The following is a 27377-nucleotide window of genomic DNA, read 5'->3' on the forward strand; positions in this document are numbered from 1 at the left end:
TGTAGATCTTCCCCTCATGGATCTTTGGGCCAAACCATAGAGCCTGTTCCTCTCCCTGTCTTTTAAAGTTCTGTCCGACAGGTTTTGACAATGAGAACAGTCCTTTGGATCGTGATCTTCTGGCAAGCATAAAATACAGACCTCATGAGAGTCCGTTTTTGCCTTCTTGTGGCCACAAGAAGGGCAATCATCGAATAATGAAGGCATCCTGACAGGAAAACCTCACAAAAATTCGACTGCTAAGCAGTTATTTACTTGACCCTGATGTAAAAAGTCAAAGTAAATCAAAAAAATGTTCTTTAGAAGCTTTTCTGACTGAAAAAGGCAGAAAAACTGTGGAGCTGTGTATCCAGGGTCCTTCCTGAAGGAGCCGGAAAGAACAACTGACCTAACTGTAACCCCTGAGGCATGATGGGAAGCTAGGGGCAGAGGTGCCTTAAAGGCACAGCGTCAGTTTTGGTACATGCAGCCACAGGGTTAGCTTTTCAGTCTTTTTAGACTGGGTATTTGCAATGCAGCCTGGGAGCTGTATATGCTTACAGTGTCTTATAAGAATTTCTGCTGTTTTCTAAGCATTAAAACAGTTTCTAAACAAGCATTGGTGTTGTTTATCATGTTTCTAATGCTAATACACATGTATGGTGGAAATTCTTCACAGCATATTCCAGCTCTACTGTTTTATTTGGCTGCAATTGCTTATTTTTATATATATATATTTATATATATATGTATATGTATATGTGGGGCACATATAATATATTGTTTCCGGGGTCCCGCGCATGGGCGGGAATATTCTAATGCTTATGACTATTGATGAGGATCCCCTGGAAGAGAACCCAAAAACGGGAGGGTACTTCGTTTTGTTTGGTTCTATGGTAGAGGCCTAATAGGCATGCTTCCCACGTGTGAGGAATCGGCATTGCCGTGCTCCGCTCGAGGATCGGCAACACTGACCGCCAGTATGTTTGGATCTGCGGACATTGCCACAGCACGTGTAGGAGGTCCGCCCCCTCTAGCGAGCATCTCGGGCAACCTGCCGCGGCTCCTGGGAAGTATTGGTTGATCTTGTCCGGAGAGAGGTATGCTCTGTGTAATATGTAGAACTGGATCTGCTTGAAGCGTGCGTTGCGGGGGATGTTCTTGGGGCTTGCCAGTACCACCGCCCACTCCTTGTCTGTCCAGGCTCTCCCCCTGTCTACTGCCCACTTATCCCGCAATGGTTGTAAGGTGTGTTGTGTGTGTGTTAACAGCGCTTGGGTCAACCAGTGCACCACATGTGTGCCATTCCCCATGACATGAACGCATTGTATCAGTTGGTGTGTGGGAGGTTCTTCAGTGATGTTTCCCCACTTTTGTGTGAATGCTTTAATTACGGAGGCGTGTTGTAAGAACTGTCCCGCCGGTAATCCCGTGTCGGTGGCGAGCGTCGCGAAAGGGATCAGGGCGCCGTCAGCGTATAAATCCGCCATGGTTTCTATTCCCGAGCGTGTCCAGTGCTCCAGAGCTGTTTCCTGACCACGGCCGTAGTCTTGGGGGTACCTAGGAGTGGGAGCGCTGGGGCGTACGGTTTAGTGGCTTTGGTAAGCCGTAGGCATCGAGAGTAGCATTTTACGGCCACCGCTACATGCAGTTGGGCGTGTTTCCTTGCGCCCATCAGTGGGTGGAATAGTGAGTGTATCTGCAATGGGGATAGTGTATCCACAGCTGTGGCTGTGTCTTCCTGATGTCTGCCTGATAGCCAAGCCACTACCCATTGCAGTTGTGCCGCCAGGTAATAAAGTTCCAGGTTTGGAACCGCAAGGCCAGCCTGCCAGATATCCATGATGGATAGGACAGTTGTTTTTTTCCCCATCACCATCCTCCATGTACTGCTTTAAAAACTTGGGCACTTCCTTTGATTCACCCAAATCTGTGGCAGGAACGTCTTGGTCTATTCAACTTTCGCCAACACTAATTATATTTGAAAATATCTTAAAGACCTTATCATTGGTTTACATTTCGACGGCCAATGTTGATTATTTTTTGCTTGGCCCCTGTTGAAGTTTTTCTCATTTTTTCAAGCTGACTAATTTTTTGCATCACCACTTTTATTTAAAGTGCTGGATAAATTAAACTAATGTAGATGGATAGATGGATAATATATTTAGGTAAATAATTCAGAACTGCAACGAACTACCCAATAACTTAAGATTTCATCATGTTTACAAAGACAACCAACTACATTTTCTTCCATGTTCTGACATGCCGTGAATCTTAGTTCTCTTCCGGAATTCATTGCTTCATTACATTAGCTTGGGAGCGCAGGGGAACTACCGGAATTAGGCTGTGCACCGTGATAGGATTTGAGAAAGGGAGGGGGAAAATAACTGTGCCATGTTTTTTACTTGCAGTGTGCTCGAAGTGTGACAGTCTATAATAAAGTTATCAAGTAAAATTCTAATTAAATCTATGTTTCATTTGAAGGAGGTTCCAGCCGTAACCACACCCTTAGAATAAAACGGCCAGTTTTCATATTTTTCTAAATCAATCCTGATTTCTAAAAAAAAATCTATTGTATATGCTCAATAAATTACTTAGACAATAGCTGCTTGTGCTGTGAGAAGCACAACAGTCACATGTCATTTTTGTTGTTGTTCAAATAATAAAAACACATGAAGTATGTTTAAACTGTTTATAGGAGTATATAATGTTATTCAAATTTGTATACTGTCAACTATGTTCTCTATCTGTAGAGATTAAATACCCAGGATACCTCTCTAGTGGTTAAAATGTCATACTGTTGTGTAGTGATTTTTTTTGGGGATTGATTACTAAATTTACTATAAGCAGTATGATTCAATTCGATAAAATAAACACATCAACAGGTACATACAAATACAGTTTAAACAAACATTGGCATAGCCAATAGGTCACGCATTTGGGAACTTAAAAGTATTTAGTTATGCAGCATAATATCCTGGTGCAACAACGTCAACTGTTGCATGGCTAAACACTTATAAGGTCCCAAAGGTGAGACCTATTGGCTATGCCAATGCTTGTTTAACAGTAGGCAGAGGTCCGTGGAACCACTGCATGCTCTTATAAAAATATATATTTTTTAACTTTCTAAGATGGGAAGGCATCCCAAGGGGACCCTTCCCATTTGGAAATGGTTACTTCTAATTTTGAGTTGGTGGTAAAGTATGAATGTTTTCCACGCACATTAGTACATACCATTTAGACTTCCTACTTGGAAGGTACGCCCTCTGCGCGCCCCTTCACGTTGTTTTGTGATAGATAGGGGGCACCTGCGTTTTTCGTCCCAAGCTCGGTGGCCATCTAGGGAAACCTACCAAACCCAGACATTTTTGAATACTAGACACCTGGGGTAGTCCAGGGAAGTGTGATCCCCCAACATTTTCTTACCCAAAATCCCCAGTAAACCTCAAATTTAGCTAAAAAGTCACATATTCCTCACATTTCTCTGTGGGAAAGTTGTGAGATCACAGTCAGCACACATTTCCCACCACCTAGCATTCTCCTCAGTCTCCTTATAAAAATTATACCTCACATGTCTGGGTGCGTAAAGCAGAGTCAGCCTAAAAATGTATTTTAAAAACTGCCCACTTGGATCCACTTTGGTTCCCCCTCAGTTTTTTATTTGATCTGTTTTTATGTCCTCTGCTTTGGGCACCCCACAAGTGAGGTATCATTTGTTATCAGAAGACTGAGGGGAACGCTGGCGAGCAACAGTACACACACACTACCAGCCAAGCGACAGTGTACACACACTGCCAGCCAAGTGCTAGTCGACACATACTGCCAGTGAAGCGCAAGTCAACGCACACTGCCAGCAAAATGCAGTTCACACACAGCCAGCCAAGCACAAGTACATCCATGAGCCGAACTTCAAGTCACACACACTCAAAATCTTTTGCTAGTGATTTTCTGTATCCCTTTGGAGCATATGAGCCTACAAATAGGCTGATCTTCTCCGAAGGGAGGCACAAATGGCCAAAATGTGGGTACAAAAAAGGGGGAGCGGCCCTTGCACAAGGGACGACTCCCTGATATGCACATAAACACATCTTTGTTACCTAGTGGGCATTCTGCCCCCCCGGGGTCATATCAGGGGCTTTTGTCTCTATCTGCGCCCCGGGGAGGGGGGGAGTATAGCTATTTTTTGGTAGAGGGAGTAGCATGCCCATTCTGGGAAACCCTTCCCCCATAACATGCAAACAAAAAAGTCCCCCCATATGCCTCCCAGGGGGGGGGGGGGAGGGGAGGGGGTTCAGAAAGACTGTGCCCATTTTGTTTTTGATTGGGGTTGGGGCATTGGCATGCCCATTCTGGGCAGCCCTCACCCCTGCTATTCTAAATAAAATCGTCCCTGGCGTCCTAGTGGGCTTGCTGTCTCCCTGGGGGGCGGTTCGGGGATAATAGCCCCCATCTGCTCCCTGGGGGGCAGAAAGACTTTCCCTTTTGTTTTGGGTGGTAGGGGGATTGGCATGCCCATTTTGAGCAGCTCATCGGCTGTTGCTCCCATCTGACCCCGGGAAGGGGGGGGGGGCAGAAAGCCTGAATATGCTCAAAGTAATATGGTGGGAGCAGATGCCCTTGCCCAAGAGGCGGCTCCCCCTCCCTGGTGTCTAGTGGTGGATTCCTGCTTGGAGATCGTCCTCCTGCGGCCAATATATATTACTTTAGTTCTGTATTTTTGTAAAAAAAAAAAAATTCTACGGAGTTTTGTATAGCGTGAACTTGACCCGAAGGTATCGGGTATCAGAGCGCTTTACACGAGCACCAGTTGCATTACATGAGGACACATTCATTTTTGTTAGGCACGGGGGGATTACGTGATTTGCCCAGATTCACAGGATGTTGCGCATCCTTGCTGAGACTCGTACCCGGTTCATCAGATTTGAGGTAGACCGCCCTCACCGTTAGGCCAACTCCTCTCCTTAATCATTGAAAGATTTTCAAATTTCCAATAATTCTAAGAATCAGTTTGGGTTTCCTCTGAAATTCGACCTAGTTCTTTTAAATACAGAATATCATTTTTTACCCACCACCCCCTGCAAACTAAGGGGATTGAGGTCCCACCTAACCAGGTGATTACGGCTTCTCTGCATGTTCGAATGTTCATGTTTATAAATATTTATTTTAATAATATCTTTCTTTCTTTTAATAACTTTGAGCATGCATAGAGAATTGTGTTTATTTCTTCTACAAAGCCAAATTAAAACAAGCATTTGCAATGTAATAGATCTCGCATTCGCAAGATTTTGAGCTATTGGCATTGTAAATGACAATGCATTTTATTTATGTGTTATGAAAACCTGGAAGCGGTGCATAAACATGCTTTTTTACTGATAGTCATTGCTTACGAGAAGCAAAGCTGGCATTAACTGCACTTCTTTTACTGCCAGCCTTGCTTCTGGTAAGCAAGGACTCTAAGTACAAAGTGCGTATTTATGCACCGCTTGCAGGTTTTCAAAACACATAAATGAAAAAGTAATTTTCATTTACAATGCCAATAGCTCAAACTCTCGCAAATGCAAGGCCTATTGAATTGCAAATGCTTGTTCCCTTATGCCTTCCATGTGCCTTAACACCTTAGCTGCTTTGGAACGTCCAGCTCCAGTGCTGAACGTTCCATTGCGCAGGTGCAGCTGGAACGTCCAACGGCAGCACTCCCGAGGTAGTGGTGCTGTCGGCCGTTGGTATAGGCGCAGCACTTAAGAGGTTATCCTCCATTGCACTTCCATAAATATTTTGGTACCCATCGTATTCTATGTACTTTGAAGCCACTCAATTCTTTATGGTTTTTGTTCATTTGCACAATTGGAAGGCAGTCATCGTTTTAATTGGGGACTGAATGAGCACCTTAATAAAACTAAAACTGACCTCTAAATATCACAGCTCCCCTTGACCACAATACTTAAAGGATTGGATGCAGCGCCCAGCTTTTAAAAAGTATTTTGATAGTGCCCCCAGGTAGCACCTTCAACACCAAAGGACAGTTGTGCATAATGTGTCCCACACTTATTTCTGGAAGTGAAAGTCTTTTAAATTGCACACCTGTTCTGAACCCTAACTGGTCACAATATTGTAGCAGCTCAGTCTACACCTTCCAGGTAACATAGACGGAATAGTCCTATACCTACTGCACTTCATCCTGTTCGCCAATAATTTCACAGTTGGAGAAAGTGAGAGCGCGCATGAGGTGTTGAAAATACAACAAGAAGCAGTGCCATTGCTATGCGCTGTCGCGCTGTAAATTTAAGAAGCGGTGCCATTGCTATATGCTCTGTCCTGCCTGCTTCAGCAAGACATGAACTAAGTAAATAGTGCTCCCTAACTGCTAATGAAAGGTAGGGTGTAAGGACACAAGTAAGAGGGGCTGTCCTTATGGGGGGTAACAACAGAAGAGAGCTAGGTACTAAAGAGGGACTACTTAGACTATTTTCCAATCAAAAGTCATCATTTACAAAGGACAGGAAGAGGAGCCAATTGTAAAGATGGGCGGAAAATAGGAGGATCTTAAAGTCCATATCTGAATACAGTATGTCTTGAAGAGACAGGGCAAGCGTTGCCTAGGGGAGACCTAAAAACAGTAAAATTACACTGAGGGAAAAAAAAGAATATTGTTAAATTATTCATCTGGACACATCACTGAAATGCCAAGGATAGCTGAAAATGGCATCACACACCCTTTAACCTTGATGACATCACAGGTTTGACCATATGTTCCATCTTTAGGACTTGTAAAATGTAATCTGCTTAGGTGCTAGGGGAGTGTAAGGATTGGACACCAAGGCCCTTATGTATCATAAAATTGTATGGTCCGTAAGTTTACGAACAGTAAAATCTGAGCCTTTCTGACAGCAAATGGCATTTTTAAATTCACCAAACCCAACTTACAATTTGGTAATATGTTACTGAATATTACTGAATCACTAATTTGGTTTGGTAATAGATACTGAATCGGTATTTGGAAGGGACGTGCTAGGGGCATACATTCCAAATACTGATTCCTTTAGAGATTAATTAATGTTTTGTGACAAAAATCTGGTTGCTAATCATGACATTTTACCACCTTCTCAAATGAGGGGGTAATCTATTCTCAAATGGGAAGGCATCCTCTAAGGACCCTTTCCCCTTTATGAATGTAAACAAAAATGTGTTTTGTCAGCATGCAGTTGTCTATGTGACCACTGCCTGCTCATAAAAGAGCTTTGGGAAATTTTATTAAACATATCACCTTTTCCTTTAAGGAAAATGGGCTGCATTTGAAAATAAGATGGGTTTACTTAATCACAGTCACAGACATGTTGGTCTGCTGACCCCAACAGGCCACCATGTATGTCACTGTGGCCAATCGCAGTGGATCTCAATGTACGACCTACCTCATGCATATTAATGCGGTAGGTTGAATTGCAACGCACTACGAATTGGTATTTTGATAACCAACCTATTAATGCATAGGTCAATTATCAAAAACCTACGGATTCATTAGAAATCAGTTCGCAAATTATGACAGCGTCTAACAAATTCATTTTGTACATTTCATTTAAGGAATTGCAAACCATTATTTGTCTCAATTTACAATTACTTAAATGGAGTCTTTGTACATGAGTGCCTAAAAGAGGTAAGCATGGATTTAAGAGGTCTGTTTAGTACCGGTTATTGACGCTGCTCTCATGGCCTCTGGGGTATCAAGGGCAGTGCCGGGATTACCAATTGACATGCCAGGAGTTACAGCCGATATCTCTGGCTACCCCTCATTGGTGTCAATGCCAAAGAGCAATTCTTAGGTAAAATAAACTGGGGACAACCTCTACTTTACCGCTGTGCATGTGACATTCCTTGTTCACACATTCATCTGCACAACTTGCAGTGTTGAACAAATAGAGGCAATTTCTCCTGCTGCCTTTTAAGGCCATTTATTTATAAGGGAAGCTGGAACAAAATGTTAAGAGCAAAACCATGAATTAGCATCCTCAAATAACGTATCTAAGGCGCAAGGGGGAAGAGTGTGCCTTGGTGCCAAGGCAATCAAAAGGAAACACAATGAGATGATGAACGGAGCGCTGAAACTTTTCAGACACTCACCCCCAGTCACAGATCTGGGTTTAATCCATCATCATTCTTTAGCTCACTTAGCCACCTCAGTACAGACCCAGCAATATGCATATCATTCTTGACCCTGTGCCTCATGGGAACAGTCCAGCCCAGCCCAAACTGCCAAGCCAGATCTTTCCTGAACCGGAATCAAGCATCCTGAGACTGGTTTCTGGGTAACACCCTTCATCAGCCACGCTAGCTTGAATCCAGTGGCAAATTGAGCAAGGGACCCAGGTCTGGGCATTCCCTGCCAACTTAGGGTGAACAAAGGAAACACAAGGAGATGATGGACGGAGTGCTGAAACGTTTCTGACACTCACCCCCCGTCACGGATCTGGGTTGAATCCATCATCGTTCTTTAGCTCACTTCGCCACCCAAGTTCAGACATAACTATATGCAAATAAGTCTTGACCCTGTGCCAATCCATCCAAGATTTGCAATTGGACTGGGCTACTCCGTCAGAGTGTAGGAGGTCAGGCTGAAATCTCGGATGAGGGTGAGAAGAAAAGGACAGAATTGGGGGAGCGAGGAACAAACAAGCAACAATTAATATGACATATGCATGATGGGAAACTATTTTCCCTAATAGAATGATGTTCTTGTCTTAAAGTTTAACACATGTGTCCTTGTGTTGGAAAGATGTGACACAGAGAGACTCTTCAACGACCCTGTGAACACAAAGGTGTGGAGCTCCGAGGGATGAGTGTCATTTGAAGAGGTCTGTGTACCCAGACCCCCGACTCAGATTAAATCCTTTTGAAGCTTGTAAAATCATGAGTACAGTCAGTTGTAATAATTATTACTTGAGTGCAAAAAATAAGTTGTGTTTTGAGTCCTATAAATTATCCTTCGTAGTAGCATTAAATACAGTACAAAGTCCTACAAAGGTCTTTGTCATTGTTTTAACTAGTGGCTTGGCCCCTTAGTGTAACATTAATACATATATGAATAAAGGATATGGACAAATGTCCCATATCCAGCCCCATACTCTAATGACTGCAATTATGACTGGAAACATATTAAGTGATGTATTTCTGTCTCATTTGTATGTAGGTATCTGAGGCGTTCTTAATGAGGAGACGAGATCTCTAAATGAATGTGCTGCAGAAGTCTATCGTTGTAACAGATGCTTAAACCCAGTTTTTTTCAGTATTTAATGACCTCCCGCGAAATGTGCAAATGTAAGAATCCGGCCTTGTTATTGGAGTTAGTTACAATAGCAATGGTCAGAGTCTATCGATTCATTAAAACAATAAATGTTGAACAAGCAATTAATCAAGTCTAGAACAAAGTGATGTAGTATGCCCAAGTGTGCTGATATTATTTAATCATTAGTTCAGCACAATGTTTTAACAGGTACCTGGTTCAATTCAACAGGTATCTAGATACAAGGAGTATCATTGTATACAGACAAAAAGAAATATAATTATTCAATTACGTCATTGAATCATAAATGCATCAATGGACATTCGTCTCATAAGAATATACCATTTAGGAGCTTCATATAAAGAAACAAGACAAACGTTGTACACCAATTATTTACATGAATGTCGCGCTCAAAGTGATAGAAATGGGAAAAGTTAGGTAGGATAGGTGTGATGGGGAACAGGTGAGGACTGGGTAAAGGTGGTTGTGACTAGAAACAATCACAGTGGGATAAAAATAAACCCTTTACAGTCTGTATTTAGATCTGAAGTTCCAATATACACATATACATAGGAGTCGTGTTACTCTGTTGATTAATCCTATGATTGGCGAGCGATTGTGATCAAGTCTACGTTTCGACCCCCTGGTTAAAGGGTAGGTTTGATCCTCGTATCGGGGTCTTCATCAGGACAGGGAAAAACAGGAGCGCCTATGAATGATAATTTCAAATGAGTGTATCATGTTTTAAGGAGGCTAAAAGGCACACTAAGGGAACATGTAAAAAGTGAGAAATAGCTTACTTTAGTGGGGGCCCTTACGTGGCCATCGCGGTAGGACCTTCAAGGGTTCCTTTCATTTGGAGTAGTTATCCCGCCTTCATCTGAAAGGGGATTGTTGAATTACTGATACAAATAATTAAGGGCGTGGAAAACGCATTAGTTATCTAAAGATCCTAGGGGGGTACTTACTGGGAAGGGGGGCCTTCCTTCCAATGGGTTGATTCTCTGTTCCAGTTAAATCAGCGTAAGTGCGGTCATAATTCACGCACCTCAAGTGGTTCTGGAAAAGGAGGAATATAACAAAGCCAGATGTTAATGGCAGTTGCCTGGACATATGGGAGACATTGTTATCTTAGTTTTTAACAAATAAACGTAGAGAAACGTTCTATTTTTCAAAAATGAAGAAATGGCGCTGAAATGTAGCGCTAGGTTGGCCGCCTAAAAAGGCGAGCTGGCATCCAGCATTGTGCACATGGGAGACATTTTAGGCAAAGGAACGCAGAGATACGTTCTTAGCTAAAAAATGGGGCATCTTCATTATGGATAGGCGCTAGGATGTAGCGCTGGGTATAACCGCTAAAGAATAGCTGGCATATCACATAATGCATAGAAATCTTTCACAGCGCAGCGCGCCTTAGATGTTAATACCCGCTAGGGCCGCGGAGGGGGTGGGTTAGTCAGTACAGGACTGATTAGAAGGCTCACCGTTATGTATGACAGCAGACGCTGTCTACACGGTCCGTCGTACTCGCTTGCCGGCTGGGTCTGCGCCGCGAGGTGCAGCCGCCGGATACTTCCCGGAGGCTCGGCTGCTCCTGGCCAATCGGAGCATCGGGTTGTTAAGGGAACGTGGCAAAAGTCCCTCTATGAGGAGTATATGTTAGGGACCATTTTGGGGTCTCATTGTGTTGTGCTTGAAAGGGCGGCACATTGTCTGAAATGACTAATGAAGTTTATATGCGAGTAAAACCCGATCATTTGGTCAGTCTATCCGGATTGCGTTAAAACAGAGCAAAAATTCACACCTGGTAAGACTGTTTGCAAAATAATGTTGACACTACTATGTTAGTTGTATTCAGGTGAGGATAAAACCATACAGTGACACATATTCGTGCTATTTACAAGATGCTGATACAGGTACCACATATCATCTAATTAGAAGCCTACAGTTAGACAATTAAGTGAATACTGTTGTCATATGTTTTAACGTAAGAGCAATCATGCATAATCCATAACAGATAATATTAACCTCTATGAAAAGAGACTGGATTATACCTTAAACCTACGTACACATGGAAATCAAGCATCCTAGACAGCAGCTAAAGTCCATAATACTGCATATATAGTGGCTATTGGCTGAGTAATGCCATTTGGGAAAAAGTTGCATCCTGTTCATTCAAACCATTTTGGACGGAGTCAAACGACTGCATCCACTTGCATTCACGTACATTCATAATTGAGTCTAAGTCTCCACCCCGAGAACCAAGTGTAATCTTCTCAATGACCACCCATTGGAGAGATTCAGGTGTATGTGACTTAGTCATAAAATGTTCAACTAAAGGTGCTCCTGTGGTTTGACACCTTATCCTGCTGCAGTGTTGCAGTATCCGGTTCTTTACCCTTTGCTTGGTCTGGCCTATGTATATGTGCCCACATGGGCAGAATATGGCATAAATCACTCCCTGGCTGTTGCAGTTGGTTAGTGTCTTCAGATGGATAGTCAGATTGTTATGTGTGACTGTCTTAGTCTCTATACACATCGCACAGGCTTTGCATTTGGTGCATTTATAATTGCCCACTGTGGTAGGCAGATTCCACATGGTTTGTATACTTGGTGCTGGAGGGGTGTGGAGTAGTGAGCGGACAACATAGTCTCTAACGCTTTTAGCTCTCTTGAATGCATGCATCGGTGGATTGGGTGTTTCTATTGTCTCTGCTATGACGTGCCAATGTTTGTTAATTGCCTTGCGGATCTCATTGCTTTTGCTGCAGTATGTGGTTACACAGATCATCCTATCTTCAGGCAATGTGCGTTCTTTTGGTATTAGTAAGGTTGTTCTGTCACTGAACCAAGCTCTCTTACGGGCTCTCTTGACCAATCTCTTGGGATATCCTCTGTCAATTAATCGTGAGATAAGGTCATCAGACTCAGCAAAGTAGTCGTCTTTCATGGTGCAGTTCCTCCGGATCCGGAGGAACTGGCCGAAGGGAAGATTATCTCTTAGGGCCCTGGTATGGTGGCTTGAGTATCTTAACAATGTATTGCGTTCAGACTGTTTCCTGTACAATGTGGTGTAAAGTAGTCCTTCATGTTCCTTGATGGTAATGTCCAAAAAATCAATTGAGTGGTTGCTGCTACTACTGGTGAACTGGATATCTTTGGATTGGGTATTCAACCATTGGATAAATTCTTCAAGGTCCTCCTTCTGTCCATTCCAAATCATCAGGATATCGTCGATGTATCTACGATATTCCGTGATTTTGTTGGCAAACGGATTATGAGATGAGAGGATGTAATTCTGCTCAAATTCACTCATATAAATAATGGCTAGATCTGGGGCAAATGCTGCCCCCATTGCCACTCCCTTACATTGCATGTAGTATTTGTCCTGAAAAATGAAGACATTTTTCGTCATCGCGATCTCCAAGAGGTCAATCAAAAATTCCGTGGGTACCTCCGCTGGTTGGGGCCTAGTAGACAATGCTCTTTGTATTGTAGGTTGTTGATCGATGAGGTTGATTACCTGCATGGTATCCCTCAAGTAGGTGGGGGTCGCCTCTGCCAAGGGTTTCAAGAAAATGTCAACGTATTTACAGAGTGGCTCCAGGAGGGAACCACACCCTGAAATAATCGGTCTACCAGGTGGTTTGGTGGGGTTCTTGTGAACCTTTGGTAGCACATAGATGGTGGGGGTACGGGGTTGATCCACGTTTAAAAAGGCATATTCTTTTTCTGTCAGGAAGCCAATCTCTTTGGCTTTTTCAGTAAGTAGTTGGATTTGACGCCGGATCTCAGTTGTGGGATTTGTGGCTACCGGCCGGTAGCTTACCCTGTTGTTTAGTTGGGAGTTAATCTCTTGTCTGTAGTCATCAACATCCATAATGACTATTGCTCCCCCCTTGTCGGCAGGTTTGATGACCAATGTTTTATTGTCCCGGAGTTCTTCCAGGGCTGCTCGCTCATTCTTGGTAACGTTGTGTTTCACGTATTGCTTGTTGTTGCAAGTCTTGAGAACATCCCTGAGGACCAAATTCTCATAGGTCAGGATCCGGTGATCAGTCATTGCTGTGTGAGGAGTAAAAGTGGAAGGTGGTCCTAGGCCGGTGAATGATCTATCTGAAAAGGGGGTTTTGTGCATGAAGAAGCTATTAAGTCTTATCTTGCGAAAGAATTTTGTTAATTCTGTTTTCAAATTAAACACATTCGCATGGGATGTGGGGACGAATGTAAGGCCCTTACTCAGGATCTTCGTCTGGTCCTGTGACAGCGTATGACTGGATAGATTCATAATGGGGTTCGCTTTAATCACCAACGATAGGTTTTCCTCCTGGTGTTTATCTCCCCGTGGTTGTCCGGTTGGAATCTCACTTGCTTGTTGCTGTATCCCTGCTGTCTTGACTCGTCCCAATTCCTGGGGTTTTCCTGGTGTTGGCCTCTGGTAGGTCGTCTGTTCCATCCGCCTCCTCTCCCTCGAGGGGGCCTCCAAGAGCTGTCTTCTAAAAAAGGTTGTTGTCTGCTCTGTGGGTCCTGGGGCGATTGGTACCACTGGTCTTGATTTTGGTAGTTCCCACTGGTTCCTGCTCCCTCGTTGTCACTACTTCCACTGTATGAAGAATCAGAGAAATTTGTGTACCTTCTGTGTACCTTCTGCCCCCACGTTGGCCACAAACCATGTGGAATCTGCCTACCACAGTGGGCAATTATAAATGCACCAAATGCAAAGCCTGTGCGATGTGTATAGAGACTAAGACAGTCACACATAACAATCTGACTATCCATCTGAAGACACTAACCAACTGCAACAGCCAGGGAGTGATTTATGCCATATTCTGCCCATGTGGGCACATATACATAGGCCAGACCAATCAAAGGGTAAAGAACCGGATACTGCAACACTGCAGTAGGATAAGGTGTCAAACCACAGGAGCACCTTTAGTTGAACATTTTATGACTAAGTCACATACACCAGAATCTCTCCAATGGGTGGTCATTGAGAAGATTACACTTGGTTCTTGAGGTGGAGACTTAGACTCAATTATGAATGTACGTGAATGCAAGTGGATGCAGTCGTTTGACTCCGTCCAAAATGGTTTGAATGAACAGGATGCAACTTTTTCCCAAATGGCATTACTCAGCCAATAGCCACTATATATGCAGTATTATGGACTTTAGCTGCTGTCTAGGATGCTTGATTTCCATGTGTACGTAGGTTTAAGGTATAATCCAGTCTCTTTTCATAGAGGTTAATATTATCTGTTATGGATTATGCATGATTGCTCTTACGTTAAAACATATGACAACAGTATTCACTTAATTGTCTAACTGTAGGCTTCTAATTAGATGATATGTGGTACCTGTATCAGCATCTTGTAAATAGCACGAATATGTGTCACTGTATGGTTTTATCCTCACCTGAATACAACTAACATAGTAATGTCAACATTATTTTGCAAACAGTCTTACCAGGTGTGAATTTTTGCTCTGTTTTAACGCAATCCGGATAGACTGACCAAATGATCGGGTTTTACTCGCATATAAACTTCATTAGTCATTTCAGACACTGTGCCGCCCTTTCAAGCACAACACAATGAGACCCCAAAATGGTCCCTAACATATACTCCTCATAGAGGGACTTTTGCCACGTTCCCTTAACAACCCGATGCTCCGATTGGCCAGGAGCAGCCGAGCCTCCGGGAAGTATCCGGCGGCTGCACCTCGCGGCGCAGACCCAGCCGGCAAGCGAGTACGACGGACCGTGTAGACAGCGTCTGCTGTCATACATAACGGTGAGCCTTCTAATCAGTCCTGTACTGACTAACCCACCCCCTCCGCGGCCCTAGCGGGTATTAACATCTAACGCGCGCTGCGCTGTGAAAGATTTCTATGCATTATGTGATATGCCAGCTATTCTTTAGCGGTTATACCCAGCGCTACATCCTAGCGCCTATCCATAATGAAGATGCCCCATTTTTTAGCTAAGAACGTATCTCTGCGTTCCTTTGCCTAAAATGTCTCCCATGTGCACAATGCTGGATGCCAGCTCGCCTTTTTAGGCGGCCAACCTAGCGCTACATTTCAGCGCCATTTCTTCATTTTTGAAAAATAGAACGTTTCTCTACGTTTATTTGTTAAAAACTAAGATAACAATGTCTCCCATATGTCCAGGCAACTGCCATTAACATCTGGCTTTGTTATATTCCTCCTTTTCCAGAACCACTTGAGGTGCGTGAATTATGACCGCACTTACGCTGATTTAACTGGAACAGAGAATCAACCCATTGGAAGGAAGGCCCCCCTTCCCAGTAAGTACCCCCCTAGGATCTTTAGATAACTAATGCGTTTTCCACGCCCTTAATTATTTGTATCAGTAATTCAACAATCCCCTTTCAGATGAAGGCAGGATAACTACTCCAAATGAAAGGAACCCTTGAAGGTCCTACCGCGATGGCCACGTAAGGGCCCCCACTAAAGTAAGCTATTTCTCACTTTTTACATGTTCCCTTAGTGTGCCTTTTAGCCTCCTTAAAACATGATACACTCATTTGAAATTATGATTCATAGGCGCTCCTGTTTTTCCCTGTCCTGATGAAGACCCCGATACGAGGATCAAACCTACCCTTTAACCAGGGGGTCGAAACGTAGACTTGATCACAATCGCTCGCCAATCATAGGATTAATCAACAGAGTAACACGACTCCTATGTATATGTGTATATTGGAACTTCAGATCAGAATACAGACTGTAAAGGGTTTATTTTTATCCCACTGTGATTGTTTCTAGTCACAACCACCTTTACCCAGTCCTCACCTGTTCCCCATCACACCTATCCTACCTAACTTTTCCCATTTCTATCACTTTGAGCGCGACATTCATGTAAATAATTGGTGTACAACGTTTGTCTTGTTTCTTTATATGAAGCTCCTAAATGGTATATTCTTATGAGACGAATGTCCATTGATGCATTTATGATTCAATGACGTCATTGAATAATTATATTTCTTTTTGTCTGTATACAATGATACTCCTTGTATCTAGATACCTGTTGAATTGAACCAGGTACCTGTTAAAACATTGTGCTGAACTAATGATTAAATAATATCAGCACACTTGGGCATACTACATCACTTTGTTCTAGACTTGATTAATTGCTTGTTCAACATTTATTGTTTTAATGAATCGATAGACTCTGACCATTGCTATTGTAACTAACTTCACTGACCCAGGTCAGAGGTTTCTTAGGGTTTACCCCATTGAAACTTACTACTCTATGTGCAAGAGCTGTCTTGCGAGGGTTTTTTATAAAAAAAAATTGTTTTTGATTCATTTCTGTTTTGATTGAGGGCTATATCATGTTTGAGTCTGAAACCCTCTCTTATAGTGAAGACCATATTAGAGACCTTATCGGGGGAGACGCTGGTTCCGCCTTCCTTTCAACTAATACCACCACTGTTGATTTCTCACTTAATGAAAAAATCAATAAACTAGAACGACTAGAAAAGAAACTAGTACGCACCAAACTACATGGCCATCTCCTCACAGGGTACCTTAGAGCCAATGTAATTCCGACAGGCCTACAGGTTCGCAATGAACCAGCAATATTTGTGGACAATCCGAAGTTTAAAGAGGGGTTTAGCTTTGTAGCGAATAACTGTTCTCGCCACTGGATGGTGCTAGGGGTGGAGACAGCACGTGACCAGGTTGAACAGTTAACCAAAGAAATTTCAGAATTTAAGTGCTGAAATAACAAGCCACTCAGCATTTGCAAGTGCCAAGGAAACACTAGAGAGATTGAACAAAACTCTCAAAGACTTTGACGTCGAATCACAAAACAAGAAACTTGAGAATTTGGCAAAAGACATTCAATATTACAATAAGAAAAGAACGTATCCATACTTGGCGGAAGATTATTTCAAGCAAGATAATCAGGGCCGCTTTTTCAACAGAGGAAGAGGAGGATACAGAGGTGGCCAACGTGGGGGCAGAAGGTACACAAATTTCTCTGATTCTTCATACAGTGGAAGTAGTGACAACGAGGGAGCAGGAACCAGTGGGAACTACCAAAATCAAGACCAGTGGTACCAATCGCCCCAGGACCCACAGAGCAGACAACAGCCTTTTTTAGAAGACAGCTCTTGGAGGCCCCCTCGAGGGAGAGGAGGCGGATGGAACAGACGACCTACCAGAGGCCAACACCAGGAAAACCCCAGGAATTGGGACGAGTCAAGACAGCAGGGATACAGCAACAAGCAAGTGAGATTCCAACCGGACAACCACGGGGAGATAAACACCAGGAGGAAAACCTATCGTTGGTGATTAAAGCGAACCCCATTATGAATCTATCCAGTCATACGCTGTCACAGGACCAGACGAAGATCCTGAGTAAGGGCCTTACATTCGTCCCCACATCCCATGCGAATGTGTTTAATTTGAAAACAGAATTAACAAAATTCTTTCGCAAGATAAGACTTAAAAGCTTCTTCATGCACAAAACCCCCTTTTCAGATAGATCATTCACCGGCCTAAGACTACCTTCCACTTTTACTCCTCACACAGCAATGACTGATCACCGGATCCTGACCTATGAGAATTTGGTCCTCAGGGATGTTCTCAAGATTTGCAACAACAAGCAATACGTGAAACACAACGTTACCAAGAATGAGCGAGCAGCCCTGGAAGAACTCAGGGACAATAAAACATTGGTCATCAAACCTGCCGACAAGGGGGGAGCAATAGTCATTATGGATGTTGATGACTACAGACAAGAGATTAACTCCCAACTAAACGACAGGGTAAGCTACCGGCCGGTAGCCACAAATCCCACAACTGAGATCCGGCGTCAAATCCAACTACTTACTGAAAAAGCCAAAGAGATTGGCTTCCTGACAGAAAAAGAATATGCCTTTTTAAACGTGGATCAACCCCGTACCCCCACCATCTATGTGCTACCAAAGGTTCACAAGAACCCCACCAAACCACCTGGTAGACCGATTATTTCAGGGTGTGGTTCCCTCCTGGAGCCACTCTGTAAATACGTTGACATTTTCTTGAAACCCTTGGCAGAGGCGACCCCCACCTACTTGAGGGATACCATGCAGGTAATCAACCTCATCGATCAACAACCTTTTGATAGGAACAACCAACTCCTTGTAACAATGGACATCGTGTCACTCTACACGAGTATCCCGCAATTACCAGCTTTGACTACAATACAAAGAGCATTGTCTACTAGGCCCCAACCAGCGGAGGTACCCACAGAATTTTTGATTGACCTCTTGGAGATCGCGATGACGAAAAATTTCTTCATTTTTCAGGACAAATACTACATGCAATGTAAGGGAGTGGCAATGGGGGCAGCATTTGCCCCAGATCTAGCCATTATTTATATGAGTGAATTTGAGCAGAATTACATCCTCTCATCTCATAATCCGTTTGCCAACAAAATCACGGAATATCGTAGATACAACGACGATATCCTGATGATTTGGAATGGACAGAAGGAGGACCTTGAAGAATTTATCCAATGGTTGAATACCCAATCCAAAGATATCCAGTTCACCAGTAGTAGCAGCAACCACTCAATTGATTTTTTGGACATTACCATCAAGGAACATGAAGGACTACTTTACACCACATTGTACAGGAAACAGTCTGAACGCAATACATTGTTAAGATACTCAAGCCACCATACCAGGGTCCTAAGAGATAATCTTCCCTTCGGCCAGTTCCTCCGGATCCGGAGGAACTGCACCATGAAAGACGACTACTTTGCTGAGTCTGATGACCTTATCTCACGATTAATTGACAGAGGATATCCCAAGAGATTGGTCAAGAGAGCCCGTAAGAGAGCTAGGTTCAGTGACAGAACAACCTTACTAATACCAAAAGAACGCACATTGCCTGAAGATAGGATGATCTGTGTAACCACATACTGCAGCAAAAGCAATGAGATCCGCAAGGCAATTAACAAACATTGGCACATCATAGCAGAGACAATAGAAACACCCAATCCACCGATGCATGCATTCAAGAGAGCTAAAAGCGTTAGAGACTATGTTGTCCGCTCACTACTCCACACCCCTCCAGCACCAAGTATACAAACCATGTGGAATCTGCCTACCACAGTGGGCAATTATAAATGCACCAAATGCAAAGCCTGTGCGATGTGTATAGAGACTAAGACAGTCACACATAACAATCTGACTATCCATCTGAAGACACTAACCAACTGCAACAGCCAGGGAGTGATTTATGCCATATTCTGCCCATGTGGGCACATATACATAGGCCAGACCAAGCAAAGGGTAAAGAACCGGATACTGCAACACTGCAGCAGGATAAGGTGTCAAACCACAGGAGCACCTTTAGTTGAACATTTTATGACTAAGTCACATACACCTGAATCTCTCCAATGGGTGGTCATTGAGAAGATTACACTTGGTTCTCGGGGTGGAGACTTAGACTCAATTATGAATGTACGTGAATGCAAGTGGATGCAGTCGTTTGACTCCGTCCAAAATGGTTTGAATGAACAGGATGCAACTTTTTCCCAAATGGCATTACTCAGCCAATAGCCACTATATATGCAGTATTATGGACTTTAGCTGCTGTCTAGGATGCTTGATTTCCATGTGTAGGTAGGTTTAAGGTATAATCCAGTCTCTTTTCATAGAGGTTAATATTATCTGTTATGGATTATGCATGATTGCTCTTACGTTAAAACATATGACAACAGTATTCACTTAATTGTCTAACTGTAGGCTTCTAATTAGATGATATGTGGTACCTGTATCAGCATCTTGTAAATAGCACGAATATGTGTCACTGTATGGTTTTATCCTCACCTGAATACAACTAACATAGTAATGTCAACATTATTTTGCAAACAGTCTTACCAGGTGTGAATTTTTGCTCTGTTTTAACGCAATCCGGATAGACTGACCAAATGATCGGGTTTTACTCGCATATAAACTTCATTAGTCATTTCAGACACTGTGCCGCCCTTTCAAGCACAACACAATGAGACCCCAAAATGGTCCCTAACATATACTCCTCATAGAGGGACTTTTGCCACGTTCCCTTAACAACCCGATGCTCCGATTGGCCAGGAGCAGCCGAGCCTCCGGGAAGTATCCGGCGGCTGCACCTCACGGCGCAGACCCAGCCGGCAAGCGAGTACGACGGACCGTGTAGACAGCGTCTGCTGTCATACATAACGGTGAGCCTTCTAATCAGTCCTGTACTGACTAACCCACCCCCTCCGCGGCCCTAGCGGGTATTAACATCTAACGCGCGCTGCGCTGTGAAAGATTTCTATGCATTATGTGATATGCCAGCTATTCTTTAGCGGTTATACCCAGCGCTACATCCTAGCGCCTATCCATAATGAAGATGCCCCATTTTTTAGCTAAGAACGTATCTCTGCGTTCCTTTGCCTAAAATGTCTCCCATGTGCACAATGCTGGATGCCAGCTCGCCTTTTTAGGCGGCCAACCTAGCGCTACATTTCAGCGCCATTTCTTCATTTTTGAAAAATAGAACGTTTCTCTACGTTTATTTGTTAAAAACTAAGATAACAATGTCTCCCATATGTCCAGGCAACTGCCATTAACATCTGGCTTTGTTATATTCCTCCTTTTCCAGAACCACTTGAGGTGCGTGAATTATGACCGCACTTACGCTGATTTAACTGGAACAGAGAATCAACCCATTGGAAGGAAGGCCCCCCTTCCCAGTAAGTACCCCCCTAGGATCTTTAGATAACTAATGTGTTTTCCACGCCCTTAATTATTTGTATCAGTAATTCAACAATCCCCTTTCAGATGAAGGCGGGATAACTACTCCAAATGAAAGGAACCCTTGAAGGTCCTACCGCGATGGCCACGTAAGGGCCCCCACTAAAGTAAGCTATTTCTCACTTTTTACATGTTCCCTTAGTGTGCCTTTTAGCCTCCTTAAAACATGATACACTCATTTGAAATTATCATTCATAGGCGCTCCTGTTTTTCCCTGTCCTGATGAAGACCCCGATACGAGGATCAAACCTACCCTTTAACCAGGGGGTCGAAACGTAGACTTGATCACAATCGCTCGCCAATCATAGGATTAACCAACAGAGTAACACGACTCCTATGTATATGTGTATATTGGAACTTCAGATCTAAATACAGACTGTAAAGGGTTTATTTTTATCCCACTGTGATTGTTTCTAGTCACAACCACCTTTACCCAGTCCTCACCTGTTCCCCATCACACCTATCCTACCTAACTTTTCCCATTTCTATCACTTTGAGCGCGACATTCATGTAAATAATTGGTGTACAACGTTTGTCTTGTTTCTTTATATGAAGCTCCTAAATGGTATATTCTTATGAGACGAATGTCCATTGATGCATTTATGATTCAATGACGTAATTGAATAATTATATTTCTTTTTGTCTGTATACAATGATACTCCTTGTATCTAGATACCTGTTGAATTGAACCAGGTACCTGTTAAAACATTGTGCTGAACTAATGATTAAATAATATCAGCACACTTGGGCATACTACATCACTTTGTTCTAGACTTGATTAATTGCTTGTTCAACATTTATTGTTTTAATGAATCGATAGACTCTGACCATTGCTATTGTAACTAACTTCACTGACCCAGGTCAGAGGTTTCTTAGGGTGTACCCCATTGAAACTTACTACTTGTTATTGGAGAGCATAAGGAATGAAAGCTCAAGTCATGGACATTGAATTAATATGACGTATGCATGATGGGAAACTATTTTCCCTAATGGAATGATGCTCTTTTCCTAAAGTTTAACACAAGTGTCCTTGTGATGGAAAGATCAGCCCAGGCCTTTCCTTAAATGAGAGCTGTAAGCCGTATCAGTAAGAGGCTTTTTCTTCTCTTCTAGGATCATCGCTGAGCCCCCGAAGTTCCCGTGTGCCTCCATGGCACCCCCCCGAGTAGAGTGGACAGTCCTTGTCCTGACCTGCCAGCACAAGGACAGTGTGGCCGCATTCCAGAAAGGCAAGTGGAGTGTTTCCTACAGTGGTGGGCATGGTGCCAGCCTTGGTTTTACAGTGTCCAACATTGTGCTTTTGTCATCTGACATACGTTGCTCCCTCTTGTATTGTCAAGGACTGCGAATGAGAAGCTCCTTGGCGTCCATCTGTGGGCGCGTGCCCCTGAGAGCCAAATTCTGCTCTTCAAAATGGAGTCATGGGTTGATTTTGCCAATAGTGAAGCATCTTCGTATTGTGATAGATCACAGGGATCAATTTGTAGCCAAGCCCTCCCCTCAGAATTATGCAGTAAAGTCTCCTACCTCTCTTTAAAAGCCCCCCAACATATTTACCTTATTACATTGTAAAAATCTGCAGTACCCTTTAACGAGAAACCTTGCTCTTTTTTGACTTAAACAAAAAGCACACTTTATTCAGAAACATTATTATAAAGGACATTATTAATGAAAGCCCTACAGTTTAACCGTTGTTTTTCACACATATCTCTATTTATTGTGTCAGTGTTCTATCTGGTTCTGAAATACACTTAAGGGCTTCAAAAATAGTTTGCTTTATGTGATGAACCTTACCATTGGCCGTGTGACATCACCTATCTGTAGAATATGACCCAACTATTTTCATGATCATTGGTCTGTTGAACAGTATCCACAAGGCAAAGCTGATGGCTTTGATTTAGAATATGGAGTTAATGGAAAATCCTCGAATGTGTGCAGCGCGTTGTAAATCCTCCAATCGTGCAGTGGAATCAGCAGGATATAAGCAGAGATCCTGTCACCAGAGAGTTCTCCAACTGAGGACTCACTGCTTCCTTCATCGATCTGTGGCTCCCCCCTCGCAACCCAACTCTAGATAAAGCCCTACCTCAAAGGACATCAAAGAGGGATAGCCAGTGGGGGCAGTGCTACCTCTTGTCCTTTACTAACACCTGCTCCTGCTACCTCTAATCACATGGCTCGTGAATGTAGCAGCAGGAACAGAAAAGAAACAGGGCTTGAAGATCCTTGTTGCCTTTCTGTGGTTGTCTCGGTGTGCCCTTTCATTGCCCTTTAGCAGCAAATAGGAATCTCTTGAAGGCCTAAGCCACGTCTGGGACAATAGATGAATGATGTGATACCATTGGGGGTCAAAGGTTGTGTGATTCACTTTCACTAGATTTGGAACTTGGTACATCTCCTTCCATGCTTAAGTCCCCAGGGCCAGCTGAAGATAAAGGGGCCCATTTATTTCAACGAATGGGGCCCCTGAACATATCTGGGCCACAATCCAATGGCAGATGTGCACTATGCATATACTAATGAAATATCAGAACATTGAAACATACAAATACTGCAAAAACATTAACTATAAGCGCAGTATAAGCACCTCGGGTGGGACCAGAGCATACTATAAGCAAACACAGCCTCGCTTTAGCTGAAGCTGCAGGCTCCAAGCTCCTTCCATCATGAGGAGAGGCCCACAAGACAACAGGACCTATTTTGACTGAAAGGGATGAAATGCCGGTACACTGACACTTTAAGACCCTACATGGGAGAGACGGGTAAGGCCTTGTCCTTACATGTCGGTCTCATTGAGCCTTGGCATGTGGATGTATCCGTCTCCCAGAAAAAGGGCATTCAGATCTAGAGAGGTAGAAAGCTAGTACGCCACAAGCAAAGTGCATAGTATGATTAATGGAAGTGTGAGGGCATGTTATTCGTTTTTAATGAAACATGGACATTACATTATCATTTTTGCCAGTAGTTGCATATCATACATCGCATAAGTGTGGAATACTGTGTCATGTGATATAGTGCAGTCAATGTTTCTGGCGTGCCTATCTATTCTGGTTCTGAGGTATGCCATATAGGCCGTCCTCGCAGAGAAAGAACCCCATATTAATTTCAAGGGGCTGTAGGTTTGCTGTCTCACATACTAACATACTCTTTCATCTCAGAAATTGATTGTCCTGTCTTGGTAAATTTGTGTGGGCTCTGTAGGGCACGCAGGGGAGGTGGCATTTCAAGAGTAACTACAACGAAGGTGATCTGCAATTTATGAGGTCTCATAACAATCCCAGGTCAATAGTCCCTTCTTATTTCCAGGCAGCCTATCGACATTTGTAATATTAATAAATGAGAGCACTTACTCCTCCCACTCCCATATCCTTATAGTCGCCCTATTCCCCCTGAGGCGCTTGGAGGCAGACTACCCCTGCCATATGAACCCAAATGCTGTACTTTTGACCCATTGCTAAAACCTTTGATCTACACAGGAATTGCAGGGGTCTGTTGTGCACCTTTTCCCTATCACCAAACCCAAATCATGATACATGTTACCCATGTTGTTCTTTTTGTGACGGGCTTTAAATCTATCAGACACTCTTTGGGACTCATGACAGCAGTCCTAATCAGCATTAACTCAAGCACATTTGTACTTTTCTCCCAATATCGTGAAAGCAATGGGCACCGCATACCGTAAGACAGAAATCCGCCTTTTGCTCTCCGCATCTAGTACAGTTGGATGGTACTGTAAGGTATATACTAGACAGAAGCTTGGGCGCCAGTCATTTACTATGCAAAAAATGTAACTGTTACATTTGGGATGTTTCTGGAAGCCCGCATTATCGCCTATCCTGTGAACATCTCTCTTTAAGGTCCATGAGGTTAATTTTCTTATATTCGATTACAATTACCTTTTACAGGATGATCACCACTTTCTTCCTTGCCCACATCGTAAGTGGCAATTTTAGGACCAGAAATTAGGGTGGCTCTAGGGTAATATCTCCCCACATAGAGAATGGATAGATCCAACCAGCATGACATAGGATAGGAATTATCCCACTGTTGCACCATGGCCTTGCCCCAGTTCTTAAAAGATCTATTTTTCCCTAGGTGTAAGAAAACAGGCCCTTTTTCCTGATGCCCCCAACGTTTGCCCCCATTTGAACTGCTAGATGCTGGTTTTCGACTCTGACAGTGCACTGAAACCTGTTAACCAGGTTCCAGTGCCAGTGCTCTCTCCCTAAAACTATTATGTGTAAATTGGCAACACCAACTGACAAGGACTTTACTCCCTAATAAGTCCCTAGTATATGGTACCGTGGTAGCCAGGGCATGGGTGGTAAAGGGATCCCCAGGGCTTGCAGCACTATTTTTGTCACCAAAATAAACTACTGACAGCAGGCCTGCCGTTGCAGACTACAGGAGCAGTGCAATCTGCTCAAACTCGACTTTTTTACAAACTCGACCCTCACCATGTGTGGCAAAGTCAATTCACTGTCTTTGATATATGCCAGTCACCCATAAGGAAGGCCTCCTAAAGCCCAGGATGTATTATATCAGAGGTGTGGACATGTAAGTGCAAGCTTATATGACCCTAAAGTACCCTTTACCATTAAAGGACACTATAAGTGATAGACGGTGATAAGAAAAGATGGGCTGGCACAAGGGCAAACCAGAGGCTGGCATCTCATTTATGGTACAGCCTAAATGTGTCATGTTTGATATCAAACAACTTGCCTTCTCACCCCTGACATGACTCTTGTGTCAAGGGTAATGTGGCATGCACCCAAGTGACTACCTTAGACCCTGGCCACCTGGTTGCCCCAACTTCTCTGTGCTATGGCTGGCAAGCCCGTGCTTGCTGGTGCCAAGACAGGATTCTGACCTCCTACCAGGCAGTGTGAACACTCCCAGGAGTCAGGAACAAAGGCCTGGGTACGAAGAAGGTCACATCTCCTCCCTCCTAGGCAGGTTAGTGAAGTGGCACGTCAAGGCATTGAGATTCAAAGGCTGCACTGCCTCTGTTATGCCTCAGGGCTGACTACCAGAGGAGGAAACAGCCTTCCACCTTCCCTATGCACATTTGCACCCAGGCAGGCCGGAAATTAGTACTTGGAGGTGTACACCCCCAGAAGTTTAGACACACCTCCAGGGTGGCATCCCAGTCAGTACATTGGAAGAAGGGTTCTGCCATTTTTAGAAGTGGCACAATACAGGATTCCGGGTAAAAAAGGTGACCCACATCCCGATGGCATCATCTCAGGGTGGAGTAGCTGTAGGGAGTAGCAGCCCATTCGCTACTTGCTCCCACACCCCTAACTCCCCTAAATCTAGGATTTAAGTGACACCCCTGACACCAGAATCTCAGTTCTGAACAACCTGCTTCAAAGAGGGCAGAAGAAGAGAACTGTGTCTGTGACAATAGGCATTGCATTATGCAAAAGAGAGATACTCTGCACCTGTGGCAACTCTCCTGGAACTGCCTGATCGAGACTCATCCTAGGCTGTCTCTTGTTTCCCCCAGACTGAGGGACTCCTGTGGAAGCCTAAAGCGCCCTAAGACTTCCTTGGACTAGTGGCACGTACCCTGCAAACTACAGATAAAACAATGCTCCAGATCCAAAGAATCACTGGCCACTGGGTCCTCCGTGGGATTGCCCAAATTCAGATGGCCTAGTGCATTGTGGGAACTGCAGTCCTGCCTTCCACAAAGGTACAGGGAGCTATTGCGTTATCTACAGCGTTCCCCAGGACCTCCGGACGTCGAAGTACATTTTTGTTCCACTTACTGCTGCCAAGGCTTGTTGATCGCCAGTCCAGCAACCAACCTTTTCACTCAATACTGCACCTGGAGGGAACTCCATCTGACCGTTGACTGACGTCGGTAACCACCCATTGCTGTGGTTTTGCATCTTTTCCACCAGCAGCACAGTTTCAGAGGTAAAAGCAGCTCTCCAGCGGCTCCTGTTCTGCACCAGGGACAGCAAGGACAACTCTACACCCAGGATCCATGGGTGACGTAAAACTGGACTGTCGTGGCCTGGTCCAGGGACTTGCATTATCTTAATCCTGCAAGAGTTCAGTGCAATTCGATCTGCAAGTGGTTCTTCCCATTGACAACAATATTACATTTTCACTGTATTATTTTGCATTGATTTCATACTGCTTCTAAAATCTATAAATCCGGTTTATATGTATGCTATTCTGTTAATATTTGTGTCTAAATTAAGATAAAAATAGACTCGATTTTTATAAATTGGTGCTGGATTTCTCTCAAGTCGTATCAATTACTTATCGTCCATGTTGGTACCCTGAAATGCTTAACACGTGTTCCTCTAGTAAAGCTC

At 43.6% G+C, this 27377-nt stretch overlaps 1 protein-coding gene across 1 annotated transcript in view; it reads left to right on the forward strand.

Moving 5' to 3' along the window:
• The window catches only part of FCSK (fucose kinase), a 1017185-nt gene that overhangs the window by 218074 nt on the left and 771734 nt on the right, over positions 1-27377 (forward strand). Inside the window, exon 2 of the mRNA XM_086945277.1 lies at positions 22159-22274. Coding sequence (XP_086801403.1) covers positions 22196-22274 — 79 coding nt within the window. The 5' untranslated portion in view covers positions 22159-22195. The remainder of the gene's footprint in view (positions 1-22158; positions 22275-27377) is intronic.

This window comes from Lissotriton vulgaris, chromosome 12 (genome assembly GCF_964263255.1).
Source record: "Lissotriton vulgaris chromosome 12, aLisVul1.2, whole genome shotgun sequence".
NCBI classification, from domain to species: Eukaryota; Metazoa; Chordata; class Amphibia; order Caudata; family Salamandridae; genus Lissotriton; species Lissotriton vulgaris.